Source organism: Ovis aries, chromosome 8 (assembly GCF_016772045.2).
Source record: "Ovis aries strain OAR_USU_Benz2616 breed Rambouillet chromosome 8, ARS-UI_Ramb_v3.0, whole genome shotgun sequence".
NCBI lineage: Eukaryota > Metazoa > Chordata > Mammalia > Artiodactyla > Bovidae > Ovis > Ovis aries.
Window position 1 is genome coordinate 7,017,417 of NC_056061.1, and position 23,983 is coordinate 7,041,399.

Below are 23,983 nucleotides of genomic sequence, written 5' to 3' on the forward strand. Positions count from 1 at the left end.
CTATAGGTCTATAGGCAGTACCTTTAAATACTTTGAGTATGCAAAAATTCTTGTTAATCAAGCACTGCCTCTTGTATATCTCTGTAACTCTCAGTGAGAGACTTTAAAGATTACCATTCTTACAGTAGATAAAGGGTGGATGCATATTGTAGGGAAGGAGGTGTTAATTGGAGTGTGAGAGAGGTTGGTAGCATAACTCACATAGTTCTGGGCTTGTTCAAGGTCGGAGTAGCTGCTAATGAGAAATGAGTGAAGAAGCTGATCAGTGCTGATTGACAGAAAACATAAGGGATGTTGAAAAGCAAATCAATGGCATTTCTAAGAAAGAAAAGAGGGGATATGGCATGTGATATCCTTCAACTAGTGGCTATATTTTTAATATAGTTTTAATGTCTTAGAGGATAACTGAAGTTCATGTCTTCTGCCTTTCATTTTCACAATGTGATCTTTAATCCTAATCAGAACTGGCCTTGGAGTTTTATAACTGATTCTATTAAATAAGTAAGCTATTTAATACAGTTTTGCTATTTATTACCTCATTTTATTATACTTAGAATACTTTAAAGAATGACTGCTAACTAAAATAGGATATCGTTATTTCTTATGAAGTTATTTATTTTCAACAAATATTTGTAGAAATCCTTTGTGCCAAGCACTATTCTCGGTGTTGAAGATACAATAGTGAATAAGAGAAGCAAAGCACAAATGCGAGCTGAACAGCTTTGTGTTCCAAGGTCAAACTCTCATGTAATTGGCTTTCAGATATTTCTAGTAGGTTGTCATAGAACATTATTATTAAAAAGCACTCATAAAATCTATGATAGACGGAGCTTTGTCTTGGCTAAATTTTATAAAATAACTCTTAACTGTATTTTTAAATGACATCATATTTATTTTAATAAGGACTTCTTGTCTGGGAACAAAAATTACATTCAGAAAGAATTCCCCCAAAGTGAAATTTCTGGTGATAGTGAATCTGAAATAAATATTTCAGATGTATTAGGAAAACTGACTTGGGTTCTATTTGATATAACACATTTATATTCACCACACAAAGTCTGAGTCACAATCTTGTTTTTAAAGCTTTAATGTTTTAAATTTTAAAAAATATATCTTTCCCCAGTTTTAGAACTCCAGTAGTAAAGAATGACTTTCCACCTGCTTGTCAGTTGTCAACACCATATAGCCAACTGGCCTATTTCCAGCAGCAACAGCAGCAGATACCTGTTACTCCACTTCAGAATTTACAGGTTTGATAAGCTTTATTTATGATGGTACATGATACGGTGTGATCAAAGATTTTATTTTTGCAGGATTTATTTGTTAAGAACAGTGTTAAAAACTTATTCAATCTTAGTCCCATTAGGCCAAACTGATATTATGATAAGGGTGCCTCGTGACTTTGATAGGTTAGTTACTGAAGAAACTAATGAAGTATTTTTCATTAACTTGCCCAAAGTATCTAGTCTGAATAGCTAGATAAAATTTCTTTTGTAATCTAGGTGATTTTTCATTCCACTTAACTATTTAAACCAGTTGTTAGTGGGCAGCTTCATTTCATTAGGTGATTAATATACAAGTATATATATTAATATATATACAAGTAATATATAAGTTTTTAAGAATATCAGAATAGCAATATGAGATGCTGCTAGAATATATTATTTTAAAAAAACCTTTTTTTGCTGGTGAGGCGATTGTATTACCATCTGGAAAGATAATTATTTGGATACTCATATCAATACTAAAATTAATTTTTAATAACTATCTGAGAAACAGCTGAATATTGGTAGAAAGAATAGGCTTTGGTGAGAGTTTGCCTGGCCTTGACTCTTGGCCTCACTACTTACCAACTATGTGACCTTTTGCAAGTTAATTAAATTCTGTTTCCTCATCTATAAAATAGGGATAATAAAGCTCTCTGTCCCATAGGATGACTGTGAAGATTAATTTAGTTAATATATATGTAACTCTTACAACAGAAACTAGTGCTTGGTAAAGAATAAAAGTTGGTAGCAATTGTTTAAGAAAAACATCAAAAAAAAAAAAAGTAATGAACTAAACAAATCAAGAGATTAAAAAATTAGCTGACAGAAAATGAATCCGTGGTAACCAGAGGCTGTAGGAAGAGGAACGGGTTTCAGTATGAGATGAGGAGAAGGCCTGGAGATGGGTGGTGGTAATGTTGGCACAGCGATGTGACTATACTCCATGCCGCTGGATAGGACACTCAAAAACAGTTAAGATGGCACATTTTATGGCATGTGAATTTTACTATAAAGCAATGGAACAAGAAGTTTAGCTGACAGTAGATTATGCTAAAAGAGGTAATAGTGTTTTGAGGGTTGATTCAACAGTATAGTAAACTACAAAAAAGAGAAAGAGAAAGATAGCCTGGTTTGCCCATCATGTTAATTCAAAGAAAATTCATTGAGGAATTACTCATGTCAGGCCTTGTTTGAGCTGAACTCTGAAAGGCAAGCCAGAGGATCCTTCTAGAGGAGCCTGGTGTCAGGAGGAAACTGAAAGGCCAGAGTGTGACTAGAGTTCACCAAGGGGCAGGGCGATCCTCAGGGTTCTGCTGGGCTCTTTAGGCTTTGCTCCGAGGGAATTAGGAAGCTATGGAACAAGCTGGAGTCGGGGAGTGAAGCAGTCTTACTTGTATTTTGGAGAAATCTACTCTGGTCATGGGTGAGGAGGGTGGACTGAGCAGGTTGCGGGATGTCCTGGGTAGGACACTGAACTTCACACTGGTGTTGAATCAGACATAGGTCAGAGTTACTGTATTCTAAAAACAGTCAGCAGCTAGGAGGAAAGGATATTGGACTGCTTCCTTTGCTCTCAGAAATTTTTGTAGGAGAGGAAGCTCCAGAAGGAAGAGTAGGGAAGGGCAGTGAAGGGCAACTCAGTGGAAAATAAGGTGTCCATATGTCAAAGCCTAACACTTTCTTACAGAAAACATACTTCATGGCTCAACAGTGTCTTTTCAACCCTAAAAGTTAAAGAAGTTACAGTCCTCTTTTATATCAGGGCTTCCCTGCTGATGGCTCAGCAGGTAAAAAATCTGCCTGCAATGCAGGAGACACAGGAGACCCGGGTTCTATCCCTGGGTTGGGAAGATCCCCTGGAGGAGGAAATGGCCACCCATTCCAGGATTCTGCCTGAAAAGTCCCATGGCCAGACGATCCTGGTGGGCTACGGTCCAAAGGTTGCAAAGAGTTGGATATGACTGAGCACGAGCACGCTGTACCAGTTACATCATGTAGAAGGAGAGCACCCGAGAAAGATTCTACCGTTTGGGATCTAAAGCGGACTTAGTTGAACTGAAGTTCATTTAGACCTTGTTTCAACTTGGTTAGTCAGCTGATTGGGTGGTCTCTGTGTCCAGCTTCCTGCTCAGCTCAGAGTAAGTCCTCACGCTCTCCATCTATTCAGAGCATTTATAGGTCCACAAAGGGCTCTCACGTCAGGGAAGGGAAGGCATGCAAGTTGAATATGGTACATTAGTTGAGAGTTTGCTGAGGAAGATGCTCAAGTTCAAACTAAGCAATTCGTTGAATATTATCCAGCATAAAGGGGACATTGCTGAAATCTGCCTTTGTCTGATTGATTCAGGAACACTTAGCACTTTAGCATGCTGCTTCCTTTATAATGTTAGGCTAAATGAGAAAAAAGAATATGATAAAGTTGTGTGTTTGTTTATGTATATATGTATGTATGTAAGTAAAGAGGTTTGTATAAGAAAGAATAGATGAGAAAGATGAAAAGTGACAGCTTGTGAATTTGTCTGTTGGACATTAAGCGGGGTTTTTTTCCCCCTTAAAGTTTCTGTTTATGTATGTAAAGTCGAGATAAGTTAGATGAGGAAACTTTGAATCATTGCCTATATATTAATTTAATAAATTTATTTCTTTGACTGAAGTATGTAAATTGCTTCTGTAAAACATTGAAATGTTGTGACATATCTGATTGCTTAAGATTTCAGATAACTTCAAAATTGGAAATGTTTCACTGTATTAAATGCAAGTTAGTTTCTCAGGCATGTTCTATGAATGTTTGAAGCTTTATCTTATTTTAATTATTTAGATTTCAGCATCCTCTTCAACAAATGAATGCATTGCAGTTAAAGGAAAAATATATTCCATATTGAAGCAGATAGGAAGTGGAGGTTCAAGTAAGGTAAGTTTCTTAAATTTTTAAGGAATGAATAAAAATATTTTAAACTTTCCTCTGTTTGTCTGTGTACCTTTTGGGGCCTTTTTTCTTAATTTCTAGGGGCCCTATTTCCCTTGAGCCAAAAAATCCTTATCCCTTTCTCCCATTTCCCTCCGCCTCAGCACATGGCATATTTCTTTCAATCTCAATTCCCTGCTCTTCCCCTCCAGTGGCCTATGATTCCGTATTTCTTCTCTAAATAACATTAACATTGACTGGGGGATGGCAAACGATAGCTTTGTGACATTCCCAAAGAATCTTTCTGAAAGTGAGGCCGACGGTGATTAAGTAGTTAGTGTGCTGAGTATGATTCAGCAAGCTTTCTGATTAATGGGTCTTGTTTTGAGGTTTTCTTTTCAAAAAACAGAGTTTAGCAGCAAATGATTCTCTAGAATTGGACTAGATCATTTCTGAAACTTATCTCAGTTCTAAATCGGTTCTAGTTCTCTGGATAGAAGGCCTCTCAAAAGAGTTCCCAACTTCAGTACTTCTCTTTCTGTTCTCTTCAGTGCACTTAAAACAGATTTTTATTTTTACCTTCTTTGCTCTTCAAAACAATTGTTATCAAAATCACTAGGACTTTCCTGAGAGTTCAGTGGTTAAGAGTGCATATTTCGTTTGACAGAAAACAATAAAATTCAGTAAGTCCTTCAGTTAAAAAATAAATTTAAAAAAGACAAAGAGTGCACGCTTCTACTTTGGGAGGCTTGGTTTTGATCCTTGGTTGGGGAACTAAGATCCTGCATGCCACACAGTGTGGCCAAAAAAAAAAAAAAATCACCAATGACCTCCATATTTTTACCAAAACTAATTCTTACCTTTGATTCTGGGCTACACTGCAAATGGCACTGTTGATCACTTTCCTCACTGAAGCTCTTTTTCCTTCTTGGCCTCTCCGTGTTTCTCTTCTCCAGTGGCCGTTGTGTTTTCCTCATAGCGCTGACCTCAGTGGAGCAAGGCCCCTGAGCTCAGTTTTGACCTCTTTTCTTCTGTCTCTAAACTCACTCACTCCCTTGGTGCTGTCATCCAGTCTCGTGGTTTTACATACCATGTATATGCTGACAGTTCCCAAATTTGTATTTCCAGCCCAAACTTCTCCCTTGAATTCCAGCCTTCTGTATCCAGTTTGACTGCTCAGCATCTCTTCTTGGGTGTCTCTAGATATTTAAAACTTAATATGCCCCAGGCGTAACTCTTGTTTCATGGCCTCTCATTTCAGTAAATGGCAGCTTCTTCCTTCCAATCACCAGGCCAAACACCCTGAGTCATCACTGACTCTGCTTACACTCACACATTCATCCAGCTCGTCGGCAGGTTCCACCTCAAAGTCCATCCAGAATCTGACTCTTCCTCACCACCGCCACTGTTGTCCCTTTGGCCAAAGTAGCTTCATCTTGTCACCTGAATTCTTAAAATCGCCTCCAAACTTGTCTCACTGACTGTTGCTCTCCTTGTCTACTTTAGAGTAAGGGTTTAGTTTCCTCCAGATACCCTCACATCTTTGCTCAGTTATCTTCTAGATCAGGCCTTCCCTTGACTACATTCTAAAACCATCACTCTTGCCTTCCAGTCCCCAGCACACTGTATTCTCTCCTGCTGTATTTTTCTCCTTAGCTTGTCTAATATGCTCTGTAAGTTACTTACTTGGTTTTGTTTTTTATGTCCCCTTGCACTTGAATGTGAGTTCCATCAGCATAGGGATGTTTGCTCCATTATCTAGAATGGTGGCTGGAACAGAACAGTGACTGAGGTGTTTGTTAAATGAATAAGCTGACCCTCCTCAGCTGTTTCGCTGCTCTAAGTTGTTATGGATGATATATATGCAATAAACCATATTGGGTTCATTTTAATCTTAACAGTGTTTTAAACATTATTTTCCTTGGAAGATACTGATGATGTAAGCTTGCTTAAGTCAAGGGCCAAACGATAAAGTTATGACCAGCCTGTATTTTCTTCGTGCAATTGAATTATTTAATTATTATGATGGCCTTGCCAAATTCAGTATGCCCCAGGGAAAAGGGGGTAACATGCTTTATGAACCTAACATTGTTTCTGTTCTGTCTGCTAGAGTTTAGACAGTGACCAACTTAGACTGTATTAAGAACATTTTAGAAGATTCATGGGGCTAGTAGAAATGGTCAAGACATTGACCTTTCTATTTCTTTCATACTTGGCATGAAACTGAAAAATTACAACTGACACCATCTCTACCTGGAAGTAAACGCTCCCTAATCTTTTTCATCAGCTATTGCCAGAGCAGGGACATTAGGGGAGGGCAAGCACATACAGGGAAACAGCTGATTTAGAAGTTGCACTTGCTCAAGATTTTTAAGATCTTTGTTTTAATATCCTGCAAATCTTTTCTTCTGATACACCTGACAATGGTAATATGTTTTGAAATATCCACTTTATTCTGTCCTAATTGTCTCTAAGAATGGTAGCCAGTGGTTGCTACACACAAACATGTCATCAGCATCCTTCCAGCCCTGTGCAGAAGGTACTCCTAACATTCTAATTGTATTGAAGCAGAATAGTAGATACTCTAAATTCTCTGAGAGGTATAAGGCTGTTTGTGGTTGTTTAGTTGCTAAGTTGTGTTTGACTCTTTAGGACTTCATGGACTGTAGCCCCACAGGCTCCTCTATCCACGGAATTTCCAAGGCCAGAATACTGGAGTGGGTTGCCATCTCCTTCTTCAGGGGCTCTTCCCAGCGCAGAAATCGAACCTGCGTTTCCTGCATTAGCAGGCAGATACTTTACCACTGAGCCACCAGGGAAGCCTGTAAGGCTGTTTGCTGCTGCTGCTGCTGCTGCTGCTGCTGCTGCTGCTGCTAAGTCGCTTCAGTCATGTCCGACTCTGTGTGTTTACCTCATGCCAAATAGCTTTGTGCTGTTTTTAAATTGTTTTTCTTTCCTTCCTTGCTGTGTCTGCTGCCTCTTGCCCTATCACTGTTTTATCTTCCTCCCCGTCTAATTTGCTTTCTGTGCAAGTAAACCAACAATACTTTGTTAGAGTTTTGTATTTAAAGTACAGGTAATTGGATGTAGCCAACAACCTGATAGACTCTGCTTTCAGTGCAGTTTTAATGCATGAATCTCATTTACTCTTGGGCTCTTTTCTTATTTCTTGCCACTATTTGCTGGATCAGTTCAGTTCAGTCGCTCAGTTGTGTCTGACTTTTTGCAGCCCCGTGGACTGCAGCATGCCTGGCCTCCCTGTCCATCACCAATTCCCAGACTTTACTCAAACTCATGTCCATTGAGTCGCTGATGCCATCCAACTATCTCATCCTCTGTCGTCCCCTTCTCCTCCTGCCTTCAGTCTTCCCCAGCATCAGGGTCTTTTCCAGTGAGTCAGTTCTTCGCATTAGGTGGCCAAAGTATTGGAGTTTCAGCTTCAGTGTCAGTCCTTCCAATGAACACCCAGGACTCATCTCCTTTAGGATGGACTGGTTGGATCTCCTTGCTGTCCAAGGGACTCCCAAGAGTCTTCTCCAACACCACAGTTCAAAAGCATCAATTCTTTGGCACTCAGCTTTATTTATAGTTCAATTCTCACATCTATACATGACTACTGGAAAAACCATAACTTGGACTAGATGGATGTTTGTTGGCAAAGTAATATCTCTGCTTTTGAATATGCTGTGTAGGTTGGGCATAACTTTTCTTCCAAGCAAGTGTCTTTTAATTTCATGGCTGCAGTCACCATCTGCAGTGATTTTGGAGCCCCCAAAAATAGTCTGTCACTGTTTTCACTGTTTCCCCATCTATTTGCCATGAAGTGATGGGACCAGATACCATGAGCTTAGTTTTCTGAAGGTTGAGTTTTAAGCCAACTTTTCCACTTTCCTCTTTCATTTTCATCAAGAGGCTCTTAGTACTTCTTCGCTTTCTGCCATAAGGTGGTGCCACCTGCATATCAGGAGACAGAAATGGCAACCCACCCCAGTATTCTTGCCTAGAGAATCCCATGGACAGAGGAGCCTGGTGGGCTGCCGTTTATGGGGTCGCACAGAGTCAGACATGACTGAAGCGACTTAGCAGCAGCAGCATCTGCATATCTGAGGTTATTGATATTTCTCCTGGCAATCTTGATTCCAGCTTGTGCTTCATCCAGCCAAGCATTTCTCATGATGTACTCTGCATATAAGTTAAATAAGCAGGGTGACAATATATAGCCTTGATGTACTCCTTTCTTGATTTTGGAACCAGTCTTTTGTTCCATGTCCAGTTCTAACTGTTGTGGATAGTCAAAGTTACTTGGCTTTTAAATAAATGATGTTTTCTTTAATGTTAAAAGAGATAAGTTAAAATTTCTTGCTTATACTGGCATTCTGTATCTGAATTTATACATTTTAGAAGCCCCATCCCAGTTGCATATTTGCTGAAAGTCAAACACCTTACCAGTGTTTTTCCAAATGTATTAATATTATCTGCCTTATAAACATTGATTATAAATTGACCGTCATTATAGCTAGAACAGTTTGGCCTGGACCTCACCGTGTTTATAGCAACATCTTGTTACTGTCAACTTGATTTTGAAAATTGAAACTCAATCTACTTTTCACAAACAAATACACTGATAGCTTACAATTAGCACTTATTTTTAAATATTGTTTACCACATGGATGAAATTGTCAACTCCAGCCATAGTGGAATCAATACCATCTGTGAAATGAATTACTTTTTATTCCTTATTCAGCCTTTAGTGTTCCTTGGCATTTTTTAATGTCTTTTTCTTCAGATTATTTCCCTGGTTATGACATCTAACAGAGTGTTATGAATGTCTATGAAATTTAAATTACCTTATATGTTGATAGATGTTTTATTAGATTTATGCTTTGGAGTAATTAAATACCCATTGTCATAGGTAGTTGAAAATGTACTGTTATTCTCCTAACGTTTTTTTTTCCTTTCTATACTCAGAATAAGGCCAAATATTTTAAATTATTTACATCAGTAATCCTTAAGTGTCTGTCTAATAAATGTAGAAGTATTGTGACAATATATAAATAGTTTTTTCTAAACTTTTTCCTTTGTTTTACTATATAGGTATTTCAGGTATTGAATGAAAAGAAACAAATACATGCTATAAAGTATGTGAACTTAGAAGAAGCAGATAGCCAAACAGTTGATAGTTACCGGAATGAAATTGCTTATCTGAGTAAACTACAACAACATAGTGATAAGATCATCCGACTTTATGATTAGTAAGAATTTTTCAGTTTAAAAGAAAACTTTTTTTTTTTGCTTTAATTCTTATGATAAACACTTAAATCTTGGTAATATAACCTAACCATTTATTGTTTTGTTTTCATTTATTTTTAATGGCAGTGAAATTACAGATCAGTACATCTACATGGTAATGGAATGTGGAAATATTGATCTGAATACTTGGCTTAAAAAGAAAAAATCCATCAGTCCATGGGAACGGAAGAGTTACTGGAAAAATATGTTGGAGGCAGTTTACACAATTCATCAACATGGTATTTTAAAATCTCTTCATATATAATGTTAAAATATTCATTAGTAGTGCCATCTTAGAGAAAGACACTTATAATTTTAAGGTATTGGTTATTGGCAGCTTTAGCCTAAATAAACTAAATATTTGGCAGTTTAATAAAGATGAAGAGACAACACCGTTTCTTTAAAATACTGTTAACAAAAGAATACAGGGCATGAACTCAAATCCCCACATTCATGAAGCATCCATAACACCAAATGTTTCATTATCAGTAATAACGTAGTCCCTAGTCCTGGGTCTCCAGCTATCTGAATCACAGCAGATCTGAGACTGAGGCTCAGGCACCCTAAAAGTCTTAAATGCTCATTTTACTCATTCTAGTTACTTTGTGTTGTGCACCTGTGTGAGAGGCTTTTTTTTAACTACTAGCTCTACATTCTGGGTTGGCTTTTTGCTTGGACTTGGTTCTTTTTTGTTTGTTTGTTTTGCTTTTTTGTTTTATTTAAAACTCTTTAATTCTGTCATGGCCTTATATACTGTACAGAGCAATTGTCTCTTGTTTTTGCATCCCAGCCTCTCCCTGCGACCCCTAATCCATTTCTCTTTCCTCATAGAATCCTGAATTTCCTTCTAACTTTTCAACAGTTTGGACTTGTTTTTTTTTAGTGCTTCTTTGCCTTTTCCTTATTTTAAATAACTGATAATACAGGTAATTGTAAATTATCTCCTTATGTCTCTTTTCCTATAAGTTAGAAGATAATTCACCAGTGATCAAGATCAGGCTTAGGGGTGGGTACGTGAGGGGCATTAGAGTCCTACCATATGGCAGCGTAATTTACAGTACTGTCTTGTGGTCAGAGAACCACAGTGGTTGTTAAGAGCATAAACTCTGAAGTCAGACTGCCTGGTTCAACTCATGACCTTGTTCCTTAGGCTGTGTAGCCTTGGACAGATTGCTTAAACTCTGCCTTAGCTTCTGCAGCTAAAAATGGGGATAATAATAGTACTTGCCTCAGCATTGGTATGAGGGTTGAATGGTTCAATACAAGCTGCAAACTTAAAATAGTGCCTAGCGTGTAGCAATTTGCTGTATATTCACAGAGTATATTAAAAATGAATATTTAATTTGACTAAAGGAAGCAACTCATGAGTAGACTGTGCAATATCTTTGTACTTAGAATGTTTGACATTGTTTGATATTTTACTGGGTTTTTATTTTGAAGGTATTGTTCACAGTGATCTGAAACCTGCTAACTTTCTGATAGTTGATGGAATGCTAAAGCTAATCGATTTTGGAATCGCAAACCAAATGCAACCAGATACAACAAGTATTGTTAAAGACTCTCAGGTAATGAATGACTGGTTACTACACAGTAGAGTTCAATTCCTTTTCATCTTTGAAGTATTAGTTTGCTAATGAGGATTTTATTTTTCCCTACTTCATTTTTCAAAGGATTTGAAACCTTTTTGATAAGAATAGATATTATAACCATAAAAAATAAATCAGTCACACAGTTAATACAATTTAGTATAGAAAGTCAAGACCCAGTAGACATATATCCAGCAATTTTGGATGATTTTCATTTAGCTGAGGTAGAGAAGCAGTAATACCTGCCTTGAAATCATTTTGGTTTTCTAAAATTCACCTAAAACTTTGTCTCAGTTTCCTGGTAGCAGCCAAAGAGAATTGCAGTTTTATGTTTTTCATTGTCCTTTATGAGGTAAGACCATTTCATTCTTCCAGAGAAGTAAAGCTTTCCCTATCACTTACATTTGAAAAAAATTCTCAAGTGGGCCTTCATATTGGAAACAACATAACAAATATTGTACTCAGCCACATTTTTATAATAAGATATGCAACAGCAGTCTTAATAAACTTGTTCCCATAAAAACATTCTTTGATGACAATCAAAGAATGACTAAAAATAATCCTGCTTAGAGCCAGGACAGTGTGCTCCATGTATGCAGATCTCTAATGTGGATCTGCCTGAATCCTAGGAATAAAACTGGATTTTTTTTAGGAGTAGCTGGGCAGCATGCCCTTCAAACAGTTCTGTTTGACAGTTACTTCTTTTTATATCAAAAATACAGCTGAACATTTTGTTGTAAATCGGTTTGACGATAACTTCTATGGCAAGGCTCTAAAGTATAGGCAATTCTATATTTGAAAGCAGAACCATTTTAGAATAAAACAAATGCAGTGTAAGGTTGGCATGATCCTGCTGCGGAAACTCTTGCACGATGTAGACACCCATCCTGTCTATTTGAACATGGGCCCAGGGAATACTTACAGACAAACTAGATTTTTGGTTGATTGGTTGGTTTATATTGAAAAGTGTTCTGGGTCTGTTCCAGCACAGAAATGAGTAACTGATCAATTCCTTCAAAGTTTATGGCCATTAATAGATTTTATCCTGTGAAATGTTATGGTCCCTGCCTACCATAATCATAGAAATAGCTCAGCATTCTGAAAGGAGTCAATTTTTTTATTTTGAATCTAATTTATTTTGCTGGAAATATGAAGAAATTTGTTTTAATATTTTTGTCAGTTATTTGAGTTTCACAAATATATTGCTGAAATCTGTTAATTATTCAAGTTGTCAAGAATTTGGTATTCATGTTCTTAAAAATAGCAGACTGAAGTATTTTCATTGATTTCTGTGTTTTCTGTGATTTGGCAAGTAGGTTGGGACAGTTAATTATATGCCACCAGAAGCAATCAAAGATATGTCTTCTTCAAGAGAAAATGGGAAGTCCAAATCGAAGGTACTTTAAGATTATTTATATCCCATTTATTTGACACAAACAGGAAATGGGCTGGTCTCTGACTAAATTAACAGATAACTGAAAACTTATTTCTTTAAGTTCTAAAATTAGGCCGTTTTAGAGACCTTGCCTTATTAAGCAGACTGTCCTGGGATCCACTTTTACCCTTCTTAATTGATTTGAGATTGCTCTTTTAATATTGTGCTTTTAATGTGGTGATGCCTTACAATGTGCTCCTATAAGAAATGCACATTGGATATGTTTTTAATTTTAAAAATAAGACTAAATTAACTCTGGTATGGACATCTTAATTAACACTGAACTGATAACCTTAGAAGTCTTTATTGTTTGTTTCCTCTGACTCCTAACGTTTTATTTCTTACCGTTTCTTCATTTTTAAATTTTACATTTCCAAGTACAACTCTAGCAGGTGATTTTTTCTAGGTACTTTCCCACTTCCCTTATTTCGCTACCACTGTGAGCTCTCATGTTAGTCTCACTGGTGCCCTATGTTGAGTCAGCTTTGCCTGCCATGGTGCCTGTGGCTCCAGACTCATCCTTCTTCCGCTGTAGCAGTGTAGTCTAACGGATACAAGCGTACATCGCTGTGCAGTCCCTGTGTTCAAGTTACAGGTCTACCTCATTATCAACTGTTTTTGTGACCTGACTTGCCTGTTTCTTTGTCTATCAGTTAGGCTTCCGAATACTACCTATTTTAAAAGTATTTGAGGATTAAATGAGAAAGAATATAAAGTGTTTAGTACATTGTCCAGCTGAAAACAGTTGCTTAATAAATATGCTTTCACTTACGAAATTATACTTTCCTCCCGAGAAAATTGTGGTTTCTAAATACCTTTTCAAATAACTGCCTAACAGTTTCTCTTATAAAAATTCTTCTTAAATCTCTTCAGCGTCTCCTTTTAACACTTAGATTTGTCTGCTCTTTTTTCTTGATTAGACTTGCCATAGTTTTGTTAATTTTTAAGAGCCAAGTCTTGGGTAGAGGTAGGAGGGAGGCCCTAGAGGGAGAGCATGTATGGATACTTATAGCTGATTCACATTGTTGTACAGCAGAAACTAATACAGCATTGTAAAGTAATTATCTTCCAATTAAAAATAAAAAAATAAAGAACCAGGTCTAGATTTCACTTATTATATTTTCATTTGCTGTCTAATTAATTTCTGCTTTTATCTTTGTCATTTGTATTCCCTTTAGTTTTTTTTCTGCTTGCTTCTGCATTTAAATAATTGCTATTTTAATTTTAGTAGTCTTCCATATAAAGTTTTACTCAAGTAAAACTTTGAGTTTTACTGTTGCTGCTACTGTTACTGTAGTGTTTCTTATTTTCCCTAATTTCCAAAATTCCTGATTTCAGGTTTAAATTTTTCTTTAAAATAAAATTGGGTTTGAGCTGCATGTAATGTTCAGATCTTTTTTTCAGTTGTCAACTCAGTACTTTAATATGTAGTAATGGGAAATATCAATTCCATTGTATCACCTGCTCTGCAGTGGCCTTAGGGATTCTGAATAGAAGATAAATTTTTATCCTAACATGTAAGCTCGTCGTTTCTATAGAAGAGCTCAGGGCCCCTCCCAGTCTAGCTCTGTTCTGAAATTGCTTTCCAGTGAGCAGCTAATGGCCACTTGGGGTTTCTGTTCTGAGGTCTGTCGGGCACATTGATTACTTTTTTCTGCGTCAAATGCCTCTACCATGCAGGACTTGTGGCTGTGGGTGGTTTGTCTCTATTCACATTCTGGTTTTATTGTAAATATTTTCCTTATGTTTATGGTTTTGCTACCAGGCAGCTCTGTCTAACTTATCTGGGGATTTGGAGAGTTTGAAAAACTATGCTGCCATAACACTGCCATTTTCCCAGAATCTGAAATTCTTTTTAGCCTGTGATTTAGGTTTAGAAATGGACTTAAATTTCCAAGTGATTAAATTGGAGGAAAAGTTTATTTATTATTATTATTTATCAGATTTCTTTGTGTGCAGAATAACAGGATCTATTTTCTTGCTTGTGTTCTGAAGAGCATGTTAAAATTTGCCCCCACTTCAAAGAATTTAATATAGTTGCTTAATATAGGACTTCCCTGGTGGCTCAGATGGTAAAGCGTCTGTCTACCATGCGGGAGACCCGGGTTCGATCCCTGGGTCGGAAAGATCCCCTGGAGAAGGAAATGGCAATCCACTCCAGTACTATTGCCTGGAAAATCCCATGGACAGAGGAGCCTTGTAGGCTGCAGTCCATGGAGTCGAAAAAGAGTTGCTTAATAAAAAAAATTTATAGTTGCTTAATGTAGTTCTATTAAATGTGGTTTCAGTGCATAAAAATTCATAACATCTCTTAGTTGATTATACCTTTTATCACAGTGAAATGACTTTCTTCTGTTAGGAGCATTTTGCTGTGTTCTCTTTTTCTAATATTAATATTGTTGTCTCTTCTTTTCCATTTTGCATTTGGTTATATGTGTCCATTTTTTTTCCCCTCTAGCTTTCTGTGTCATTTGGTTTAGATTAATCCTTTGTATAGAATATATGGTTACTTTTGTTATACTATATATGAGTATGTATCTTTTAAAAGAGGAGTTTAGCCATTGTCATTTACTATATCACTGCTGTGCTTTGTCTTAATCATGTTTTTTTAAAGTCAAAAGTAGAATTATGTTGTAATATTGCATTACTTCTAATAAGGTTATTTAATACAGAGAACATTTAATAACTAATATTTACTGAGAACCAGAAACTATTCTCTATGTTTCCCCATATCTCATGGTTATTTAATGTCCATGACAGTGTCCTTTTATTATTTCTGTTTTGGAAGTGAGGAAACAGATAAGGAGAACTACCAGCTAGTACTAAGGCAGGGATTCAAGCCCAGCCCAGCCCAGTCTGGCTCTATAGTTTATGTTCTTAGTTTTAGGGTAGCTCAGCTTAACTTTTTAAAAAGTCTATACATAGTTACATATTATGAATTTATTTAAAACCATATTTTAATCCAGTAATTTTGGGGAAAACAAGTAAATTTCATACTTGCAGTTATGATTTTTAGCTTTGTGTTTTCACAGACGGAAAAGAATGTAATATTTTGTTTCAGTCAATCTATTTTAATTATGAGTTTGTTGAATGGAGCTCATTTCTTTTGATAAAATAGCCTAATGTAATAAAAACTAGAAAAGGATGTTTTGTAATGAACATCATCTAATACTTGACACATGTAATGAGGTTTAATTATGATTTTAAATATGAGGGTAAACGTGTATAATACTTTTTATGCTAAAATAACAGTAACTTCTTTTCTTTTTTTTTTATACTTAGATAAGCCCCAAAAGTGATGTTTGGTCCTTAGGTTGCATTTTGTACTATATGACTTATGGAAAAACACCGTTTCAGCATATAATTAATCAGATTTCTAAATTACATGCCATAATTGACCCTAATCATGAAATTGAATTTCCTGATATTCCAGAGAAAGATCTTCAAGATGTATTAAAGGTAACATTAATAGTATATAAATATAGAAGAAATATATTTCATATAGTACTTAATTGTTTACTTGAATAGCTGAGGGAATTCTCTAGTTGTCCAGTGGTTAAGACTCAGCACTTTCACTGCTGTGGCCTAACTTCAGTTGATTGCCAGGGAACTAAGATCCTGCAAGCCACATGCATGGCCAGAAAATGAAAGAAAGAGAAATAGCTGAAATGATTGGAATTATGTATCTGGAGTAGATAAAGCTTGTCTATTGAAAATTCATTTTGAAGGCTTTTAAAATGTATGAATACTTGGTGATTTTGAAGACATGATGTGTAAAATTATCTTGTCATTTCTGAGTAGGCAGAAAGCAGCTTCTGTTATATGTTGTAATCTGGAAAAATACTTTATCAATATTGCATAAGGAGACTTGCTTTGTTTTTATTTTAAAAACTTAACATTTATGTTTATAGCATTGTTTAATAAGGGATCCTAAACAAAGGATATCCATTCCTGAGCTTCTGGCACATCCGTATGTTCAGCTTCAAACTCATCCAGGTACTTCTTTAAAAATAAATTTATTACCCAATTGGTAATATCAACAACCTTCTAACTACTCTTTTCCTGCATGCCTCCTTCCTTAAGGAAGTTCCTTAATGCTAAATACTAAAATAAATGAGATCGCCTTCCTTTACTTGCCGGCATTCATTTTTACTTATCCTAGGAAAGGGACTATGATCAGTGATAAATTATAAGAATGTGGTTATTGTGCTTTTAAGCAGAATACACATTTATATATGAACTTCTATTTTTCTTACTTGATACCAGTGTGCTATTAATTCTATATATATTTTACACCTGGGCTTCATAGGTGGCTCAGTGGTAAAGAATCTGCCTGCCAAGCAGGAGATGTGGGTTCAATCCCTAGGTTGGAAAAATTCTCTGGAGGAGGAAATGGCAACCCACTCCAGTGTTCTTGTGGGAGATCCCATGGAAGAGGAGCCTGGCGGGCTATAGTCCATGAGATTGGACATGAGTCAGACACAACTTAGCAACTAAACAACAAAACCAAATTATTTCATAGGCAACCAGATGGCTAAGGGAGCCGCTGAAGAAATGAAATATGTTCTGGGCCAACTCGTTGGCCTGAATTCTCCTAATTCCATTTTGAAAGCTGCTAAAGTGAGTATGTCTATGCTCTGTCTACACTATTTTAATTGTTTTGTATAGTTTAGTGAGTTAGGCACTTAAACAGGTAAACCAAAGGAAAATTGGCCCAGTCATTAGATCAGCTATGAAGTGTGTTTCTGTATTTAGATACTTAATATGTGCTTTTTAACAAATACAGATTTATTTGATTTACACTCTTATAATGGGCAGACAGCACAATCGAAAATGGATTGTCATATAAGGTGCATTGAAAAGATTGCTGTCAAGTAGGTCTCAACCAGACTAAATTCAGTAAAGAATCTTTTAAATCAACCCTATTTTTAACACAGCTTTTGAATTTATTTGTTATAGCCAATTTTATTTAAACCATCTTAGACAAATCACAGTATCACGTATAATGACTTCTAGGTAGATGTATATAGCAGTCAGTACTTTCCTCGAAGCAAATGTCTCAAACCTATTAGTCTCCCAGTGCCTGTTTATACCATAATGTTTTGGATCTCACTGACATTAAATACCTAATCATTTAACACTGTATACTTAATTGACTTTAGTTACTAGTTTAATATTTCAGCTATAACATTATTGTAAAATTACAGTAACTTAAACTAAAAAACACTTTTAGCTCTCTGGATAGGGATAACACCAATCTAAGATGTTAAGAACTTGAATACATTTCTGGAGGAATTTGTTACATATTTACCATTATATTTGCATTTATATAAGATAAATTTTTTTCTTAAGTTTTCTTGAGTGCTAATAGCTAAATCAATGGCTTTAGGAATTGAAATTGGACCAAAATTTGTTATGTAATTTTTCTCTGTATTTCATTTCTCTAATTCTACCAGTGTATTGTTTAAAGCCTTTTATAAATAAAATTAGGTGGATTACATTTATCACTAAGGCTATGTGTTCCTTGATGGCAAAGATATCTTCTTTCTTCATAAATTAGATGTTGCCTTAGCCTTAAATCCTTTACTAAATGTGTAGATTTTAGTATATTAATTAGACTTATTTATATAGCAGTTGTATTTTTTAATGTCTTCCATTGTTTAGTTTAAATATCAATGAAAAGTATATTTCCTGTTGATTTTATTTTACAGTATAGGACTTTATCTAAGACTGGCTTTATTTAAGAAAAAGTAAGGTATCTTGTAATAACATAATGAAAAAGAATATATAGAGGAACAGACAGATATAAATATATCTGAATCACTTTTCTATATACCAGAAACTAACACAATATTATAAATCAACTTTATAATACTTCATTTAAAAAGTTTTGCTATGTAAAACTATGTACATCAGCTATAAAAGAAAAAGTAAGGGAGATTAAGGTGACCTTGAGGATGCATCCATACACTTAAAAATAACTGTGTTACATTTTTCTTCCAGAAAGATTGAGCTGCATCTCATGATAGCTGATTCTTAGGCCAAGCTAGGTGTTTAAAACCTTTAATTATCTCCAATAGTGTATAAAATAATTTGTAATTATAAGAACAATAGAGAAATGTCTTACATATTAGAAGATGTGAAGTTAATTAAACCTTTGTTAATCTGATTTATAAATATTACAAATCAGATGTGTGTTTTTAATTTCAGACTTTATATGAGCAATACAGTGCTGGTGAAAGTCATGATTCCTCTTCATCATCCAAGACTTTGGCAAAAAAATGGGAAAGAAAATGATTTGTGGTTACTTATGAACTGTCAGGTATCACCTGTAAAATATCGGGACTGTTAAACTCTTGGTTCTCTGTGGAAATCTCTTGAAGACAGCTTCACTCTGAAATGTTACTGACAGAAAAACTCAGTGATTATCCTGAAAAGAAAACTGTAAAAACCTGCTAATGGCACTGTATGTATTGAATTGTAGAACTGTTTTCCCTTTTATGCTTCCCTGTAAATCTAATCTATTTGATAACATTTTCACACTTGGGGTAGTAGATGGAAAATGGAAGTGTATTCTGAAGAACTATGTAAATAGGCTTTGTATAATATAAAATGACACTAAATTCTCAAAGCTATAGAATTGTTTTCTTCAAGCGAATATACTGTTGGTGGGGCAACAGATTTCTTAAGACAGTGGATTAAGGGAAACATGAGAGTAGACCTTCGTAAATTAACTCTGGGGGGAAAATTCCACAGGTTTCAAATCCTAAAAAGATTTCCCGTTGCTTCATGGTACTGGTAGTACTTCTTCATTGTGGAGCTGCACTTGGCTCTTTTAATTCTCTTTGATTCTTCATAATCTTTGCTTTGGGTGTTCAGAGTGTCATGCTGGATTCCTAGAAGTAGGCAGTATAGAGCATGACCTCATTGTATGACTTGCTTAATGATGAGCAATTACAAATGTGGTCCCAGAATTTCTGAGTCTAAATCTAACAGGTTACTTAAAGATATTATCATATAGTATTCTTTTCCCCAATTTTTTCTTTAGATTTTGATAGACTTTTTTTTTTATTAAGACTTTATTTTTAGAATAGTTTTGGATTCACAGCAAAATTGAGGGGAAGGTGCAGAGATTTCCCATTTAACCCCTGACCTGACACATGCATGGCCTGCCTCCCTATCAACATCCACCACCAGTGTGGTACTGTTGTTACATTTAATGAACCTACATTGACACACTAATAATCACCCAAAGTCCATAGTATATATTACAGTTCCGTCTCGGTGCTGCGCGTTCTAGGGATTCAGACAAATGTATAATTACATCCATCGTTATGCTATTTTAAGTGTTTTCACTGCCTGAAAAATTCTCTGTGCTCCACCCGTTCATCTCTCTCCTACTTCTAACCCCTGGCAACCACTGATCTTTTCACTGCATCCATAATTTTGCCCTTTCTAGAATAATCCCATATAGTTGGGATCGTACAGTGTTTGGCCTTTCAGATTAGCTTCTTTTATTTAGCAGTATGCATTTAGCCTAGTAACATCCACCTTCCAGTCTTTTCATGGTTTGAGAGCTCATTTCTTTTTAGTGCCTAATAGTATTCCGTTGTCCAGATGTACCATGATTTATCCCTTCACATACTGTAGGCCATCTTGATTGCTTTCAAATTTTGGCAATTATGAGTAAAGCTGCTCTAAACATCTGTAAGTAGGTTTTTGTGTGATATTCAGCTTCAAAGAGTTGAATACCAAGGAGCATGATTGATATGGTTAAAGTATGTTCAGTTTTGTAAGAAACTGCCAAACTGTCTTTTTGCATTTTCTCTAACAGTGAATGAGAGTTTCTGTTGTTCCATATCCTTGTCAGCATTTGATGGTGTTCATCATGTTCCAGATTTTGGCCCCTCTAGTAGATTTGTTGTGATATCTCATTGTTCTTTTTATTTGCATTTCCCTGTTGACATATATTGTGTAGAGAATCTTTTCATATACTTACCATCTGATAGCTTCTTTAGAGAGATCTTTTCTCCTTTTTCAAAGATCTGTTAACTGTATTTATGGGTAGTCTATTTCTGGGCTATCCATTCAGTTCCAGTAATCAGTTTAGCTTTTCCTTCATCAATAAACGCTGTCTTGATTATTGTCACTTTATAGTAAGTCTTGAAGTCAGGCAGTGTCAGTCTTCCAACTTTCTTCTCTTTTAGTAATGCCTTGACTGTTCTGGGTTATCTGCCAGTTCATGTAAACTTTAGAATCTCTTTGTCAGTATCCATAAGGAAACTTGCTAGAATTTTGATTGGGATTGCATTGAATCTGTAGATCAAATTGGGAAGAACTGACATCTTGACAATATTGAGTTCCAAGAACATTTATTCTCCATTTATTTACCTCTTCCTTGATTTAATTGTTCAGAGTTTTTCAGTTTTCCTCATATAGACCTTGTACATGCATTGTTAGATTTATACATAAGCATTTCATTTTGGGCAGGGGCTGGCTAATGTAAATGGTTGGAGAAGGAAATGGCAACCCACTCCAGTATTCTTGCCTAGGAAATCCCATGGACAGAGGAGCCTGGCGGGCTACAGTCTATGGAGTCTCAAGAGTCAGACACTACTAAGCAAGTAGCCACCCCCGATGTAAATGGTATTGTGTTTTTAATTTCAAATTCCACTTGTTCTTTGTGGTTATATAGGAAAACAATCAATATTTATATATCGATGTTGCTGTTGTTGGTTATTTGTTTCAGGAGTGTTTTATTGACATATATATATTTTTTTTTTTCTGTATACAAGATAAAGTTTTTCACTATTAGGTATGCTGTTTGCTGTATGATTTTTTATGGCTATTCTTTATCAGATTGAGAAATCTCTGTTTCTAGATTGCTGAAAGTTTTTATCATAAATGGGTATTTGATTTTATCAAATGCTTTTTCTGTATCAATATTAGTAATGATTATGTGATTTTTCTTTTTTTATCCTGCTGACGTAATGGATAACTGTATGGCTGTTAGTGTAGCTGACATCATCTTGGGCCCTTCTAGTTTCTCCTGTCTCCCTGCTGACCTTAAGCAGGATTGTACTGTGTCTTGTTTTCAAGCCCCTGCCCCTGCCCTAAGTTGGCTGTGCAATTGCCCCAGTGGCCCCTCCAGCGCACAGTGCAGCTGTCAATTCTTCTGCCCAGTCCCACCCTATGATTAACTTACCCTATCAATTTTTATTGATCTGTTTTCAGAAAAAATCAGCTGTTGGTTTTGTTGATTTTTCTCTTCTGAGTTCCTGTTTCCAATTTCAGTGATTTCTCCTCTAGTTTTTATTAATTTTTTTTCTTCTGTTTCGATTTAATTTGCTTTTCTTTTTTGGTTTTCTAAAGTACAGACTTAAATCACTGATTATAGATCTTATATTCTTATTTAATTTTGCTGTAAATTTTATTTTATGCACTGCTTTTACTGCATCCCATAAATTTTGATAAATTCTATTTTCATTTCTATTAATTGAAATATCTTAAAATTTCTCTCCAGGGCGTGAATTCTAGGAAGCAGAGATCATCATGGGCTACTTTTGAGACTCACTACCAGCAAATGTTAGCTCTCTTTATGATTATTTTTCCCTAGTTCGTACAGATTTGAAAACTTATCCTTAAGAGTGTTGGGCTAAATTACCTTTTCCCTTTTTAAAAAAAAGTAACTGTTTTACATATGTATATATTCTTAATCAGTGTATTGATATCTCCTTAATTTGTTCTTGAAAAATCAGATCTTCTATGTAAAAATAACATTTCATAAAATAGTAAAACACCCTTAAACAAGGGACAAGCTATCAAGTTAGGATTACAGTGTTTAAAATAACGTCTTCTGATTGCTGAACTATGTCCAGTTTTGCCCTATGTATTTTGAGACTATTTCACTAGATGCATACAAACTTGGAATTTTTTTTTTAATCTTCCTGTTAAATACAATGGTCACCATTTCATAGGGATTCTCATTGATTTCTAAATATATATTTGTCTTGGTCTTTCTATGTTTCTTTGGTTAATAGTTGCCTCATACACACATATATTCTTTAATTTCTGTGTCCTTTTAGGAATATCCCTTGTAAATCATACCTGAATTTTACCTTATATTGTCACTGGCAATTTCTTTCTTACCTGACAAATTTAATCTATTAATATTCATTATATTAAATGTGTTCCTACTACATATGCTTGTATTTCTATTTAATCTATTTGTTCTATGCATCCTTTTTTTTCAGTCACCCTTCCCATCTTTTTTCCTAGTTTTGTGTTTCTTTTTCTATTTCATAATTTCCCCACTGATGGCTTAGAATTTTATTTCACTTTTTTTCTTTTCAGTTGTTAGTCTTAAATTTTACCATGCTTATTTAACTTAACAAAGATTTAAGCAAATATCTCGACTTCCTGCCAGAGAATTCAATGACTTTAATGTATTTTAAATACATTAACACAACTTCTGTGGCATCGTGGTGTAACAGTTTTATCCTACTATAACCCCATAGACTATTATCATTTTATACAAACAATATTTATTTAAGATTCACATAAACATTATTTTTTTCTGGTCTAAATTCTAAACTGATAGCTATTTTCTCTTTGCACATTGAGGTTATTATTTTACGCCTGGTTTCCATTATTGCTATTAGAAACTCTTCAATCCATCTCATTATTATTTCAAAATAAGTAATCTGCCTTTCTCTTTGGCTGATTTTAAGATCTTTCTACCTTTTGTAATCTGCTATTTCACTAAATTATGGCTATCCTTTTTTTTTACTTTTAATTGTTTGGTACATATTATGCTTTCCAAGTGTTTGGAATCACATATCTTCTTGACTCAAAATTTCTTAGCTATTATGTCTTCAAACGTTTTCATTTTTAAGAATTCCATTTGGTTATTTTTTGAATGTGCCCATTTTTCCTTGCTGATTCCTTGCTTCTTCCTCAAATGTGTGATTCTTTAATGTTTTTACATTATTATTCTTTAATCATTTTACATGGAACAATTTTACATTTCATACCTATGATTCCAGTCACATTTCTGCATTGAAATCTTTTTTTTTTTCCCTAACTCTTATGGTGATTTTTTTTTTTTTTTTTTTTTTACTGAATTGGAGATGTCTAAGACCACTCCCAAGTTTGATGATTGCTCAGAGAATTCAGAGGATTCAATGTATGGTTATGGCTTATTCTAGTGAAAGGGTATAATTAGCAAAGGGAAAGGTGTGTGGAGCAAAATCCACAGGAAACAAGACATTAGGTCCGAGGGTCCTCTCCCAGTGGTTCACATAGGGTGCACTTAATTTCCTAGCAACAATTTGTGACAGTACCACAGAAGTGCATTAGGGAGTTGGCACCTTGGGTTTTTAGTGGGACGTGATCACATACTCACCCTTTGTCTGGGATGTACCAAAGTTTTAGGCTCCCAGAAGGAAAGTAGATGTTTAGCTTAAACCGGATTGCTTGTTCGTCACAGTTTAGGCATAGG

At 35.4% G+C, this 23,983-nt stretch overlaps 1 protein-coding gene across 15 annotated transcripts in view; it reads left to right on the forward strand.

Annotated features, from left to right (window-relative positions):
- TTK (TTK protein kinase) overlaps positions 1–19,114 on the forward strand; it is a 39,683-nt gene extending 20,569 nt beyond the window's left edge. For all 15 annotated transcript variants that reach the window (XM_027972301.3, XM_060419192.1, XM_027972304.3 and 12 more), the window contains exons 13-22: positions 1,124–1,250; positions 4,087–4,179; positions 9,268–9,425; positions 9,550–9,701; positions 10,903–11,027; positions 12,365–12,445; positions 15,766–15,942; positions 16,395–16,479; positions 17,006–17,103; positions 18,694–19,114. In XM_027972301.3, coding sequence (XP_027828102.2) covers positions 1,124–1,250; positions 4,087–4,179; positions 9,268–9,425; positions 9,550–9,701; positions 10,903–11,027; positions 12,365–12,445; positions 15,766–15,942; positions 16,395–16,479; positions 17,006–17,103; positions 18,694–18,780 — 1,183 coding nt within the window. In that variant the 3' untranslated portion in view covers positions 18,781–19,114. The remainder of the gene's footprint in view (positions 1–1,123; positions 1,251–4,086; positions 4,180–9,267; positions 9,426–9,549; positions 9,702–10,902; positions 11,028–12,364; positions 12,446–15,765; positions 15,943–16,394; positions 16,480–17,005; positions 17,104–18,693) is intronic.
- The last annotated feature ends 4,869 nt before the right edge of the window (positions 19,115–23,983 follow it).